The sequence below is a fragment of the Osmerus mordax genome, chromosome 2 (assembly GCF_038355195.1).
Source record: "Osmerus mordax isolate fOsmMor3 chromosome 2, fOsmMor3.pri, whole genome shotgun sequence".
Classification (NCBI taxonomy): Eukaryota; Metazoa; Chordata; class Actinopteri; order Osmeriformes; family Osmeridae; genus Osmerus; species Osmerus mordax.
Genome location: NC_090051.1, coordinates 1,724,904 through 1,739,713, shown reverse-complemented (window position 1 = coordinate 1,739,713; position 14,810 = coordinate 1,724,904). Strand labels below are relative to the sequence as shown.

Below are 14,810 nucleotides of genomic sequence, written 5' to 3'. Positions count from 1 at the left end.
TTAATTTCTCAAAACAGGAACAGACAGGGTACTCACAATGACAAGGGTAAGGACAAGACAAAGACGGGACACAAAACAGGATCCAAATATACAGAACCAAACAAGACACGGGCGAACATGATAAGACTAACGAGAACTGAAACCACTCAACGAGACACAGGTGAAGACAATAGGTGTGTTCGACTTCATGCAGCACCGGCGGCTGCAGGCGGCTGTCGGCGCCGCCGGTGCTGCATGACACACCTAATGACAGACACAGGGAAACACTAGGGCAGGGCAAAACCAAACACAAGGGGGGACGGCTGTGGCCGTGCCATAAACACACACTCACTCACACACGCATACACTCACACACGCACACACTCACACACGCACGCACACACGTACGCATGTAACTACATTGAAATAAATTGTGTTCATTTAAACAAAACCTGGGCTGTGGTTCGGATCACTTTCCCACGCTCCTGTTGTTGACGATTCTGTGTGTGTGTGTGGCAATGCTGCGTGTGTGTGTGGCGATGCTGTGTGTGTGGTGATGCTGTGTGTGTGTGGCGGTGCTGTGTGTGTGTGTGTGTGGCGGTGCTGTGTGTGTGTGTGGCGGTGCTGTGTGTGTGTGTGGCGGTGCTGTGTGTGTGTGTGTGTGGCGGTGCTGTGTGTGTGTGTGGCGGTGCTGTGTGTGTGTGTGTGTGTGTGTGGCGATGCTGTGTGTGTGTATGTGTGGCGGTGCTGTGTGTGTGTGTGTGTGGCGGTGCTGTGTGTGTGTGTGTGGCGGTGCTGTGTGTGTGTATGTGTGGCGGTGCTGTGTGTGTGTGTGTGTGGCGGTGCTGTGTGTGTGTGTGTGGCGGTGCTGTGTGTGTGTGTGGCGGTGCTGTGTGTGTGTGTGCGTTATGGTGCTGTGTGTGTGTGTGCGTTATGGTGCTGTGTGTGTGTGTGTGGCGATGCTGTGTGTGTGTGTGTGGCGGTGCTGTGTGTGTGTGTGGCGGTGCTGTGTGTGTGTGTGGCGATGCTGTGTGTGTGCGTTATGGTGCTGTGTGTGTGTGTGTGGCGGTCAGGCATCTGGAAGTGTCCGTCTCTGAGCTGTGAGCATCGCTGTCAAGCCTCTCCTGAGGGCGGGGCCTGCTCCTGTCCATCAGGATACGTCGTCAACAGCAACGACAGCCGGTCCTGCGTTGGTAAATACATGTTTACGTTTCCTTCATTTAGCCACACGATGTACAAATAATGCATGTAGAAAGTACAGTGGAAGATCAGGGATCCGAAGTGCACAGATCTACAGTGTTTCGGTGGTCCAGGAGCTGTCTGTATTTAGTAGCCACACAAATAGCCACGTAAATATCACACACTTTTCACTCAAACCCAATGACGCAAACTGACTTAATACTTTCCAAAAAGCAAAAAGGCCCAAGGCACTCTTCTGGCAATTTTTTTTCTTCAGATGACTGTTTCATGATGGAGTTCTAAGAACATAAATAATACTCGTTACATGTTACAATAGAGCTGAGTTAAAACTTCGAACTTTGTGGGAAATAAATATGAGATGTGTTGAGAAATAAATGTAAACCGACAATCCTATAATGTGATTCTCTGTTGATTCCGTCCTCCAGACTTTAACGACTGCACCATGTGGGGCGTGTGTGACCAGCTGTGTGAGGACCGGATAGGAGCCCACCACTGCAGCTGCAGTGAGGGCTACGTCCTGGAGCAGCACCGATACTGTCGCGCCAACACCTCCTGTGAGCAACCCTCTCTCTCTGTCTCCCTCTCTCTGTCTCTCTCTCTGTCTCTCTCCCTCTGTCTCTCTCTCTGTCTCTCTCTCTGTCTCTCTCTCTCTCCCTCTCTCTCTGTCTCTCTCTCTGTCTCTCTCTCTCTGTCTCTCCCTCTGTCTCTCCCTCTGTCTCTCTCTCTGTCTCTCTCTCTGTCTCTCTCTCTGTCTCTCTCTCTCTCCCTCTCTCTCTGTCTGTCTCTCTCTCTGTCTCTCCCTCTCTCTCTGTCTGTCTCTCTCTCTGTCTCTCCCTCTCTGTCTGTCTCTCTCTGTCTGTCTCTCCCTCTCTCTCTCTCTCTCTGTCTGTCTGTCTGTCTGTCTCTCTCTCTGTCTGTCTCTCTCTGTCTGTCTCTCCCTCTCTCTCTGTCTGTCTCTCCCTCTCCCTCTCTGTCTCTCCCTCTCTCTCTGTCTGTCTCTCTCTCTGTCTCTCCCTCTCTGTCTGTCTCTCTCTGTCTGTCTCTCCCTCTCTCTCTCTCTCTCTCTCTGTCTGTCTGTCTGTCTCTCTCTCTGTCTCTCCCTCTCTCTCTGTCTGTCTCTCCCTCTCCCTCTGTCTGTCTCTCCCTCTCCCTCTCTGTCTCTCTCTCTCTGTCTCTCTCTCTCTGTCTCTCCCTCTGTCTCTCCCTCTGTCTCTCTCTCTGTCTCTCTCTCTGTCTCTCTCTCTGTCTCTCTCTCTCTCCCTCTCTCTCTGTCTGTCTCTCTCTCTGTCTCTCCCTCTCTCTCTGTCTGTCTCTCTCTCTGTCTCTCCCTCTCTCTCTCTCTCTCTCTCTGTCTGTCTGTCTGTCTCTCTCTCTCTCTGTCTGTCTCTCTCTGTCTGTCTCTCCCTCTCTCTCTGTCTGTCTCTCCCTCTCCCTCTCTGTCTCTCTCTCTGTCTGTCTGTCTCTGCCTCTCTCTCCCCCCCCCTCTCTCTCCCCCCCTCTCTCTCTGTCTCTCTCTGTCTGGACAAGCTGCGTTTGAACTCTGCTTCCAGCCAGGCCCCCCTCAGCCCTGCGTTGTGCCCCTGTCTGTCAGCCCCTCTGGCTATCCTGCTCTGCTTTCTGGTGCATCGTTGCGCACTGAATGTTGTTTCAGTCAGACGTCTGCCTCTGTGGAGCAGAGAATGGCTGTTGACCGAGAGACAAGAGACCACTCTGCCTCTGAGTCTGCAGCCAGGGGAGAGAGGCTGCAGGGAGGGCAGAGCTACGTGTCTTAGCTGGATAACATCCCACCGTTCTATTTAGGAAAATAAATAAACGTAACTAATTTGCGTGTGTCAAATCTGAGAATACTTGTGTATGAACAGAATGCCAGAATTTGCTCTGAATATAATATGAACAAACTAATATATAGAAGTTTGTCACGTGAATGAAGGTGTTCTTTCCTGTTGTAGCTGCCGCTCCCTCGCTGGTGTTCTCTAACGGCCGGGACCTGATGATGGGTGACATCCACGGGCACAGCCTGCGCACCCTGGTCCACTCCCAGAACAGAGGGGCGGCCGTGGGAGTGGACTACCACTACCTCCTCAGACGGGTCTTCTGGACGGATACCATTCAGAACAAGGTAACGCAACACCGACTTTTCATCCAATCCCCATTATCGATGCATTCCCCATGAAGCCGTTAGGGCTGTATTTCTAATGCCCTTACAGTCCAGAGGATAGACAAGCTTATCGTTTGGGGGAAATGCTTGGCTTGAACAGGAACTTGCCCTGGCTGTAGGAATTCTTCGACAGATCTCTGGAGATACCAGCGCTGCTGATACAGTAATAAAGTGAGAGCTGTTGTCTCCCATGAGACCAGTGAGGGGAAGTAGACCTGGAGTGAAATCCTAACATCCCTATCTTGAAAAGGGCCTGATATACTGCGTATGATGTTCACATACCGCTGTGCCGGTTCTTGTAACTGGATCACGTTCAAAGTAATCACGCAGTATTTGTTTTCAGCAAGACCGCTCTTTTAAAAGCTAGCCATATGCATTCTCTGGCCAGCTCTGATGCTTGTGCTTCGTGTCTCCCCTGGCTTCTCCCCTGGAGTTTGAACCTGGGCCCTGAGGCTTAAACGCAGGGACATGGTGGGAGCCTGGTATCTGTGTGTCCCAGCCACCTCTGAGTGGGCAGGTCAGTGGGTTTGGAGTGGAGGCCCCATAGACAGGGCATGTGAACGCACCCGGGAGGTTAAACTAGCAGGCTACTTTCACATCTTCAGTTTCTCTTTAAACAGGTCATCTGAAAATCCTGCTTTTTAGTCGTCTGGATCTCATTTCCAAACAGTCAGAGCTGTAAAGAGCAGTTTTCCCCCTCTAGGTTCTCAGTGCCAAGGCTTCAAGCCTGAGAAACTGGTGCCATCTTAGAATGTGTGTGTGCGTGGGGGGGGGAACAGTTTCAAAGTGCTTCCTGCGACACAAAAATGGAACGGAACAAATGAAGTGGTCAATAGTTTGACAAAAGTAAATAGCAGCAGCTCGCTCTGTCATAGTGCATCGCGTGGCCACTGTACCATCGTACAGCTTGTTGTTTCCATGCATTTCCAGAAATTGTAGCTAACCACCAAAGGCCTAATCTCCTTCCTGACAACAAAGCTCTCTTTTGTGGGCAGGTGTTTTCGGTTGATATGGACGGTTCCAACCTGCAGGTGGTTTTGAACGTATCGGTTGACTACCCTGAGAACCTGGCGGTGGACTGGGTGAACAGTAAACTGTATGTGGTGGAGGCCAGCGTCAACAGGATCGACATGGTGGACTTTGACGGGAACAACCGGGTCACGCTGATGGCAGAGAACCTGGGAAACCCAAGAGGCCTGGCCGTGGACCCGACAGTGGGGTGAGCATATCCTCCTCTCCTCCTCCTCCTCTGTCCGGTCGCCCATCCCTACATCCTCCCCTCTCTGTCTGTCGTGCTTGATCGGTAGGGAATAATAAGAGTGTGTGTGTGTGTAAGAGATTAGCTGATTGTCCTGGGAGGGGGTGGGGGGGGTGGGGAGGGTGGGGGGGATTAGCCAGGAGCAATAAAAGTGATGACCCTCGTTGTAATCCAATAGTACAGTTCAAGAAGATAGGATGGGCCACAGGTGGCCCCAGGTAGATTGACAAGTGACAATGAAAGTACAGTTTCTGTTGATATGGGATTTAGAGCGATTGACTGTATCCCTAAACTAGGGACAAAGGCACAGTCTTCTTGAATTAAAAAAGGAAATCCTGTCTTGAATTCTAAACTTTCTCAGATAGTGGATGGCTCTCATGGAAGCGCATACACAGCTGTGTCTGTGTCACGTATCATGTAGATGCTAGCTAGCTAGCAGGCTATCTGTGGACCTGTGTGTCTGTGTCACGTATCATGTAGATGCTAGCTAGCTAGCAAGCAGGCTAACTCTGGACCTGTGTGTCTGTGTCACGTATCATGTAGATGCTAGCTAGCTAGCTAGCTAGCAAGCAGGCTAACTCTGGACCTGTGTGTCTGTGTCACGTATCATGTAGATGCTAGCTAGCAAGCAGGCTAACTCTGGACCTGTGTGTCTGTGTCACGTATCATGTAGATGCTAGCTAACTAGCTAGCTAGCAGGCTAACTCTGGACCTGTGTGTCTGTGTCCAGCTACATGTTCTTCTCTGACTGGGACTCTCTGAACGGAGAGCCGGGTCTGGAGAGGGCTTACATGGACGGCTCCAACCGCTACGGCATCATCAGAACCAAGCTGGGCTGGCCGGCCGGGATCACCCTGGACCTCGAGGCCCAGCGGGTCTACTGGGTGGACAGTCGCTATGACTACATCGAGACCACAACCTACGACGGCCTTCACAGGTAACTACGGTTACACACCGTTCTTCTTCCTTTCCGGGGTCAGCGTTGTTGAGGTCCAACTCCGAAAACAGTCGTCTTGATGTACCTTGTGGGAAGATGCAGCTACTGTACAGCCGGCTTGGGAGGAGCTCAAACGGCTTGTTTGTGTCCGTTTCAGAAAAACCGTGGTCCATGGAGGGGCTGTCATCCCTCACCCCTTTGGCATCAGTCTGTTCGAGCACACGGTCTACTACACCGACTGGACCAAGATGGCGGTGATGAAAGCCAACAAGTTCACCGACACGAGCCCTCAGGTGCTGTACACCACGGCCCAGAACCCGCACGGCGTAGCCGTCGTCCACCAGCTCAGACAGCCGTACGGTGAGCACCACAGCGCTCACATCAAAAGCACACTTCCATAACGCTCAGTGGGTCCTCAAACAGCCTTCTCAAGCCTCAGTAGGCCAGTCTCAGTGCACAACACTGACGGTTTCTGAGACTTTTAGTTTTGTTTTGTTCCAGTGTCCAACCCGTGTGGCACAGACAGGGGTGGCTGTGAGCAGATCTGTGTTCTCAGCCACAGGAGTGACAATGGAGGCCTGGGTTACCGCTGCAAGTGCCGCATGGGCTACGACCTTCACGCCGATGGCATGAGATGTGTGGGTAAGAGACCTGCGCTGGACTGTGATAGGTAGACTGTGATAGGTAGACTGTGATAGGTAGACTGTGATAGGTAGACTGTGATAGGTAGACTGTGATAGGTAGACGTTGTCTCTGGTGATGGGTTCAGAGGTCACATATTAAGCCCAAGGTTATCTGTGCTCCTTAATGGATTTTCTTCAAGTTTTTTTTTAGTAGCCTATATTCTAGTCTTTGGTAGCCTATATTCTGTTCTCGAGACCACATTTTGAAAGTCTCAGTCTTGTCTCGGAATCGGACAAAGAGGACTCAGGATTTTATTTCAAGACCACAACTGCGGGAATATCACAACATTTCCTGTGCATTGTATAATTTATTTGTTAATATCATTACTGTTATTGGATGTAAAATGCCACGCTTAAAATGCAACCAATAACTTAACTAATTTCTAATTATACATTACCCATCACCCCTCCTCGCATGACAAAGGTGAATGAGAAAGATTGTCAAAACAGTGGCTGTCTGAAGATGTTGGCCAAATAACCTATAATTAGATTTGTTTACCTGAACCACAAAGTTTACAACGTCCAAAAGAAAACACAGTTTGTGTAAATGCTTCAAAGAGACGCTCACTGAGACGGCTGGCACTAGGCCTACATCAAACTTTTACCGGCATTTAGCAAGAAAACATTAAAAAAGGTAAGCTAGGCGTAAGTGACGCTAAGCTACATAACGTTTGCAATGTGCATCTGTACCAAAACACTTCGGAAATCTTTCCCCTCATTACACAAATAGATTTAGGCTATTATTATCTATATAACATATTGTATGTTTCAGGTTGTTAGTTTCAGTTGCTTGCCAGATTTTGTTTGTGATAATGAGCCAGGCCACATAAAGATGTAGCTAATGATGAATATAAAGTTATGTTACATCAAAGTTTACTCATGTCAGCTGCTCTCCCGACTTGATCATTTTAAGTTAAACACTGTAGTACCGCGCTCCTTCACTTGGGTGAGAGAGAGATGTGAAAGCAGAAACCGAGTACTGACGCGCCTCTAAGAAAAATAATGTACTACTATTTTAAGAGTGTACATTTTTTGTTCAAATACAGTTACAGATCCAATCTAACTTATTACCTAGTCAAACCCTACTGATTGTTTATTTTGAGTGATTTTGTTCTTGACTCGGTATCGCCCTGCCTTGGTCTTGGTCTTGACTCGGTCTTGACTCGGTCTCGATACACAGCTTGATCTCGGTTTAGGTGGTCTTGACTACAACACTGCCGTGTCCAGTTGAACAAGTTCTGTCATCTGACAGTTTGTCTACCATCAAACTTCCAAATCAAAATCAATCTTCATTTGTATAGCCCTGTTTACAATGAAACTCTCCTGTGTGTCTCTCCTGTGTGTCTCTCCTGTGTGTCTCTCCTGTGTGTCTCCCCTGTGTGTGTCTCTCCTGTGTGTCTCCTCTGTGTGTGTCTCTCCTGTGTGTCTCCCCTGTGTGTGTCTCTCCTGTGTCCTCCACAGCTGTGCGTCAGTTCCTGCTCTTCTCCAGCCAGCTGGCCGTCCGAGGGATCCCCTTCAACCTGTCCTCCCAGGAGGACATCATCCTGCCCATCACCGGGGCACCCTCCTACTTCGTGGGGGTGGACTTCAGCGCCGAGGACGACGCCATCTTCTTCTCAGACACGGCCAAAGACATCATCTACAAGCAGAGAGTGGACGGCACAGGTGTGGATGGCACGTTGCATATATGATGGGATGGATTTCCAATTTGATTTCTGTTCATCGTTGAATTCACAATCAAACGTGTGTTTATTCTCAGTGTAGGACGGCTGTTGACTTATTTTTGTTGTTGAAAAACATCTAAAAACATTTGAAGGAATTGGAAGTGTTTCAACCTTGTGCACATCGCTGGCTGTTACCCCTCCCAGCAGAGAGCTGGGACGTGTGCTCCATGGAGGCTTACAGAGGGAGTTAGGGGAGGGCTAGCGGGGGGAGTTATGGGAGGGCTAGCGGGGGGAGTTGGGGGAGGGCTAGCAGGGGGAGTTAGGGGAGGGCTAGTGGGGGGAGTTATGGGAGGGCTAGCGGGGGGAGTTAGGGGAGGGCTAGCGGGGGGAGTTATGGGAGGGCTAGCGGGGGGAGTTGGGGGAGGGCTAGCGGGGGGAGTTGGGGGAGGGCTAGCGGGGGAAGTTAGGGGAGGGCTAGCAGGGGGAGTTAGGGGAGGGCTAGCAGGGGGAGTTAGGGGAGGGCTAGCAGGGGGAGTTAGGGGAGGGCTAGCAGGGGGAGTTAGGGGAGGGCTAGCAGGGGGAGTTAGGGGAGGGCTAGCAGGGAGAGTTAGGGGAGGGCTAGCAGGGGCCGACTGGTACTCTGGGGGAGGGAGGACAGGGGGCACGGGCGGCCGGGAAGTGATCACGTAACCCAGAGCAACGCCAGCAGAGCGCTGCCCCTAGAACAGCGTAGAACCAGCGGGGCGGGCCACTGTAGTGCAACAGTTCAAGAGGGTTCAGTATTCATCTTCCAACGTACAACCCTTAAGGTCTGGAAAAGAAGTTACTGATGTGGTTATCCATGGAAAAACTAATTCTGCAGCCATCCTAAAAATAAATTAATCTATGATTAAATAGATAGATAAATAAAGTGTATGAAACGCCCGTGCTGTGATCCAGGGTGTAGTGTTAGGGGCTGTGGTGTTTCCCTGCCCCTTGGTCCTCCGTCAGGTCCACATGGGGCAAACACAGGCTGACAGCCTATTGACTCTACTTATGTTCCGCTTTCATCTGCGTGTTAAACGGTGTCGCCGCTGCTTTGATCTGCGCAGGCAGGGAGGTGCTGGCAGCCAATCGGGTGGAGGGCGTGGAGGATCTGGCTTACGACTGGATCTCGAAGAACCTGTACTGGACCGACCCGCGCTACAGGAGCATCTCTGTCATGAAACTGGCCGACAAGTCCAGGAGGGCGATCGTACGCAACCTGAACAACCCCAGGTCCATCGTGGTGCATCCTGTCATCGGGTAAATGAAGGAGAGGAGTGTGTGTGGGTAGATCCTGTCAGAATCAGGACAGCACTCCAGTGCCGTGGTCGGGGGACAGTCAGAACTCAGAGAGAGCATAAGTGAGACTGAGAGAACCTCACTTTCATCCCAGGTCCCTCCTGGGTCCCTAGGAACGGAAAACAACATTATCAAATGAGCCACTTGTGTTTGGTCACACCTTCCACAATGCCAGCGGTGCACACCCATTCATAGATTGTTCACGCTTTAACCCTCCAGTTGATAAAAGGAGTCTTTATTTGGTGCTAGTGGAGGTTATTTCCAATAGCTTCAAAGCCACATGGCTTCTGGGTCCACCAGCCTAGATTAGTTCTGCATGAAGGCTGGTATTGTAGTGAGCACTAAGAATTTGGCTTAAACGTAAAAGCCCAGTGGAGGTCTCCAATAAACCGTCTATGTTCCACAATCCCTATGAAAGATGTGTAACTTTTGTGCGCCCGCTAGGGACTTCTTTGTTGGTAAATGTGTAAAATCGCAATACTTGATGCAGATTTGATTTTTGTTGGTTATTGTGTGTTTTTCTGTGGCAGGTATATTTTCTGGACAGACTGGTACCGTCCGGCCAAGATTATGAGGGCCTGGTGTGACGGGTCACATGCCTCGTCGATTGTAAACACAACTCTTGGCTGGCCCAACGGCCTGGCCATTGACTGGAGGTGAGCCAACAGCCCCTGGCCCACTGGCTCTACCATAATGGCCAGCCTCACAATACAGCACTCTCCCTCTTCCAGTAATTCTCCGTTTGCGGGCAAAATGCAGCAGTGAATGTCAACAAGAAAACAACTCTTTTAGGTTAACTAACTCTGACTGCGTTTTAACATTGTGGACTGACATCATCTGGTCTAACACCTGATTAAGCGTCTTATGTTCATCTGTAATCCGTCCACCGATGGAACGTCTGTGCCTCTGTGTGTAAATGTTGCCTCCCTGCCCTTCCCCCCTCCCCCTCCCCCAGCTCAATGCGCCTGTATTGGGTGGACGCCTTCTTTGATAAGATCGAACACAGCAACTTTGACGGGCAGAATCGTCTGTCCCTGGACCGCATCACCCAGATCTCTCATCCGTTCGGCCTCACCATCTTTGGGGGTAATTGAGTCTTACCTTCGTGGCAGTCAGTTGATAAAGCAGAGAGAACAATGACAGCTGTTTGATTGTAACAACCAACAAGTGGCTGGTGCCATGGAGGCATTTATGTCTGTATGAATCGAAGCCTTGGTGCCATGGAAATGTCAATCCCTAGAATTTAATTAGGACTTTGATTGATGATACTTTCAGGGTGTAATTACTGAGGAATCTTAACCCTGAGATGTCTGGGGACGATGGGAGAGTCGAGGGTTGCGCTCAGGTATCCGCAGCCTGTCTTTCACAGCAGTGTTGCTCTGCTTACTCAGGCTACGCATACTTCACTGACTGGCGCCTGGGTGGCATCGTCCGTGTCCGCAAGAGCGACGGCGGGGAGATGGTGATCATCCGGAGAGGAGTCAGCCACATCATGCATGTCAAATCTTTCAACTCCTACTCCCAGACAGGTGAGTCGCTTTCCTCGCTGCTGCTGCTGTTCGCCTCACTGGCCTCACTCGCGTCCTCCAGCCCCGCTTGTCTGTCACTTTCAGGATAATCATACCTCTCTCTCTCCCCCTCGACCTCCCCCTCTACCTCCCTCGATCTCCCCCTCTCTCCCCCTCGACCTCCCCTTCTCCCTTCCCCTCTTTCCCCCTCGACCTCCCCTTCTCCCTTCCCCTCTCTCCCCCTCGAACATCCTCTTTCTCCCCCTCTTTCTCCCCCTCCCTCCCCCCCCCTTCCTTCCACCCCCCTCCTCAGGTTCCAACTTCTGCAACAGGGAGATCAACCCCAACGGAGACTGCAGCCATTTCTGTTTCCCTGCTCCGGACTCCCAGCGTGTGTGCGGCTGTCCGTACGGCATGAAGCTGGCGCCCGGCCAGCAGGCGTGCGTGGACGACCCGTCCAGCGAGCCGCCCATGCTGCAGTGCGGCGCCAACTCCTTCTCCTGCGCCAACGGGAAGTGCGTCCCCCACAGCTACAGATGCGACGGCGCCGACGATTGCCATGACAACAGCGACGAAGCGAACTGCGGAACTCACAGTAATTCGTGACGCGGCCGTCTCTAGATGAAGTGTCAGTTAGACTTTAGATCAGTATAGAATAGAATAGAGTAGAGTACTTGAAATGAAATAAAATACAAATATATATATATATATATATATATAAAAAAGAGACTTATCACTTTATAGATTGATAGATTGAGAAAGTCGGTCCACACTTTGTATTTAGGAATATAAAAATGTGTATTTTGGTTGTTCACCAGACACCTCCTGCTCCTCCACGGCCTTCACCTGCGCCAACGGGCACTGTGTGCCCAGCAGCTGGCGCTGCGACGGGCACAACGACTGCTTCGACGACAGCGACGAGAGGAACTGCCCCACCCGGGTGCCCGGCACCTGCTCAGCCAGCCAGTTCACCTGCACCAACCAGCGCTGTGTGCCTCACACCTGGCTGTGTGACACAGACAACGACTGTGGGGACGGCTCCGACGAGGCCGGCTGCGGTGAGTCTCCCCTCACAGGCCAGCGCTCTGCAGGAAAACGCCACACACACAACTCCTTCAGAGGAAAGCCGTATTTCAAAATGTCTATGTTGTTTGTGGAGACTATTTCAAAAGTCAGCTTTGCTCAGATTGTTTAAGTCAGCTTGGAGACTTACTAAGAGCTTTTTGAAATAGTTATGGAGTCAGATCGGAGGCAGTGCTTTGTGTGTGTGTGTGACTGGTTTGATTTGTTTGTGTGTGTCTCTGATTTGTGTTTGTGTGACTGTTTTTGTGTGTGTTTGACTGGTGTGTGACTTGTGTGTGTGTGTGTTTGTGTTGGCAGACATGACGGGCACCTGCCACCCAGGCCAGTTCCAGTGCCCGGACCACCGCTGCATCGACCCCAGCTACGTGTGTGACGGGGACCGCGACTGTGCCAACGGGGCCGATGAGCAGGGCTGCAGTGAGTGCAACACACACACACACACCAGTCACACACACACACACACACACACACACACCAGTCTCACACACACACACACACACACACACACACACCAGTCACACACACACACACACACACCAGTCTCACACACACACACACCAGTCTCATACACACACACACCAGTCTCATACACACACACACACCAGTCACACACACACACACACACACACCAGTCACACGCACACACACCAGTCTCACACACACACACACACCAGTCTCACACACACACACACACACCAGTCACACACACACACACACACACACCAGTCTCACACACACACCAGTCTCACACACACACACACAGCGTCTAGTCCAACGCTCGTCTATCTGCAGGAGTCCTGTGTTCTACTCCTGACTGCTTAATGTATGGGAGGATTTACATCTCGAATGCCTAGCCAGTCCTGTGGACCTGGGAGAGGTTAATTGACTGTACTGTGAAACACTTACGTTCATATTTGATAATCCTCTTACACCATTGATCTCATGAGCTTGTTGTGTATTGTACAACACAGATTGCATATTTTAAACTGCTTCAGCCTCCTCGGCCTACACCGCAAGAGAGCTTCGGTCTAATCGTGTAATACTGCTTTCTTTCAGTTTACAACTGCACTGCGTCTGAGTTCAAGTGTTCCAACGGACACCAGTGTGTCAACTCCTACTATCGCTGTGACAACGTGTTCGACTGCAGTGATCGTTCTGACGAGGCAGGCTGTCGTGAGTATTGAACTTCTCTTTTATTCGTGCGTCTGAACGGTTGAGAATATAAGAAGGGATGTAGACATGGCTGCAAATGCTACTGTGTGTCTTGTGGATCTGACCTTCAATGGATGCAGCTACCCAGACTAGCAAATATACTGAAGTAACCTCAACATTTCAGATGGTCAAACTATCGCACTAAGTATTTGAATACAAGCTACTGTGGGGCAGTTCTACGTTCCTTCCGACACGTGGTTTGACAGCGTGTACCGCGTGTCCCTGTGTCCCCCAGCCACCAGGCCCCCTGGCATGTGCCACCACGAGTCAGAGTTCCAGTGCCAGTCTGACGGCAGCTGTGTTCCCTCCTCCTGGGAGTGTGACGGCCACCCGGACTGCGAGGACGGCTCCGACGAGCACCACGCCTGCCCGCCGCGCACCTGCGCCACCGGGCTGTTCCGCTGCGACAACGGCAACTGTGTGTTCCCCAGCTGGGTGTGCGACGGGGACAACGACTGCAGGGACGCGAGTGACGAGAGGGACTGCCCCACGCCACCCTTCCGTTGCCCAGGCTGGCAGTGGCAGTGCCCGGGTCACAGTGTGTGTGTCAACCTGACCCGGGTGTGTGATAACACCCCCGACTGTCCCAACGGGGCGGATGAGTCTCCTCTCTGCAGTAAGTCGTCCTCCTGTGCCTCGCTCTCTTCCTAGACGCCGCTAAACCCAGCTCACTTAATGACTGAGGCACCCTCCTGCCCGACAGAATGATTCTGTCACTTTGAAATGTTTGCGTGCGCACTTCGACTGAAATTGTGAAATGTACTTCTGCACATCATGAGCAATAGCTTTCTGTCCTCCCATCTGTTTTCACGTCCTACGTGGGATTTGATCTCATCGTGGGATGTTTAGGTAAATGCCAGGGGCCGGTTGCACAAAACACCTTCAGTTAAGATTTTCCTTAAAGTCAGAGTTAAGGTTTCCTTAAAATATAATCGGTTGCACAAAGCACCCTTAATTCGCCATTAGTCTATTTAGGTTTCCTTAAATGTTACCTTAAGTATTTAAGGTTTTCTCCTTATCTTGGTCGTATACTTAAGGATTCCCTTAAAGTTTGTTAAAGCGTTGCACGAAAGACCTTAGCAAGCAAAGTAAGGAAGAAAACTTCAGGTAGCCTTAAGTTTGGCTGAGTTTATGGAGATGAATTAACCCATCCCACACCTATAGCACTCTGTTAGGCTACTGTGCTGCAGTCTAAACATGAAGGCTATTTATGCGTCGGCTACCGCTGTAAATAAAGTAGCTAGCCTAGACTTACGCAGGTGCTGTTGATCTCATTTTGATCTACCTAAGAAGTAAGCCAGCTCTCACTTAAACGTTACTGTGTAGCAACAAGACCTACAAGTAAAGTTGATATCACCAGTTTTATTGGACTCCCTCCTGAAATTGGTTCTCTTTTTTGGACGTAACAGTTAGGCTATAATACAGCTAGACTATATTTTTTATTTCTTGAATTGACCGCTTCACCAAACTTCTTGAGTTTATTTTTGATGCAATTTCGTCGTACATTCATTGTTTTTTTGTTTGCAGTTATTTGTGGATCAAATTACGTTTGATTTGATTTCATTGTGGTATGTTTAGGTACATGCCAGCATTTCGTGTGTAAAGCGAGTCAGGTGGCTGAGCGGTTAGGGAAGCAGGCTAGTAATCAGTAATCGGGCTAGTAATGATCAGAAGGTTGCCAGTTCGATTCCTGGCTGTGCCAAATGACGTTGTGTCCTTGGGCAAGGCACTTCACCCTACTTGCCTCGGGGGGTATGTCCCTGTACTTACTGTAAGTCGCTCTGGATAAGAGTGTCTGCTAAATG

At 50.5% G+C, this 14,810-nt stretch overlaps 1 protein-coding gene across 1 annotated transcript in view; it reads left to right on the top strand.

The window, feature by feature from the left end:
• lrp2a (low density lipoprotein receptor-related protein 2a) overlaps positions 1–14,810 on the top strand; it is a 63,508-nt gene that overhangs the window by 10,603 nt on the left and 38,095 nt on the right. Inside the window, exons 9-25 of the mRNA XM_067253239.1 lie at positions 1,053–1,172; positions 1,605–1,733; positions 3,129–3,298; positions 4,333–4,556; positions 5,326–5,532; positions 5,690–5,892; positions 6,034–6,174; positions 7,677–7,880; positions 8,971–9,163; positions 9,733–9,858; positions 10,158–10,288; positions 10,594–10,731; positions 11,024–11,305; positions 11,529–11,768; positions 12,091–12,210; positions 12,850–12,966; positions 13,241–13,621. Coding sequence (XP_067109340.1) covers positions 1,053–1,172; positions 1,605–1,733; positions 3,129–3,298; positions 4,333–4,556; positions 5,326–5,532; positions 5,690–5,892; positions 6,034–6,174; positions 7,677–7,880; positions 8,971–9,163; positions 9,733–9,858; positions 10,158–10,288; positions 10,594–10,731; positions 11,024–11,305; positions 11,529–11,768; positions 12,091–12,210; positions 12,850–12,966; positions 13,241–13,621 — 3,126 coding nt within the window. The remainder of the gene's footprint in view (positions 1–1,052; positions 1,173–1,604; positions 1,734–3,128; positions 3,299–4,332; positions 4,557–5,325; positions 5,533–5,689; positions 5,893–6,033; positions 6,175–7,676; positions 7,881–8,970; positions 9,164–9,732; positions 9,859–10,157; positions 10,289–10,593; positions 10,732–11,023; positions 11,306–11,528; positions 11,769–12,090; positions 12,211–12,849; positions 12,967–13,240; positions 13,622–14,810) is intronic.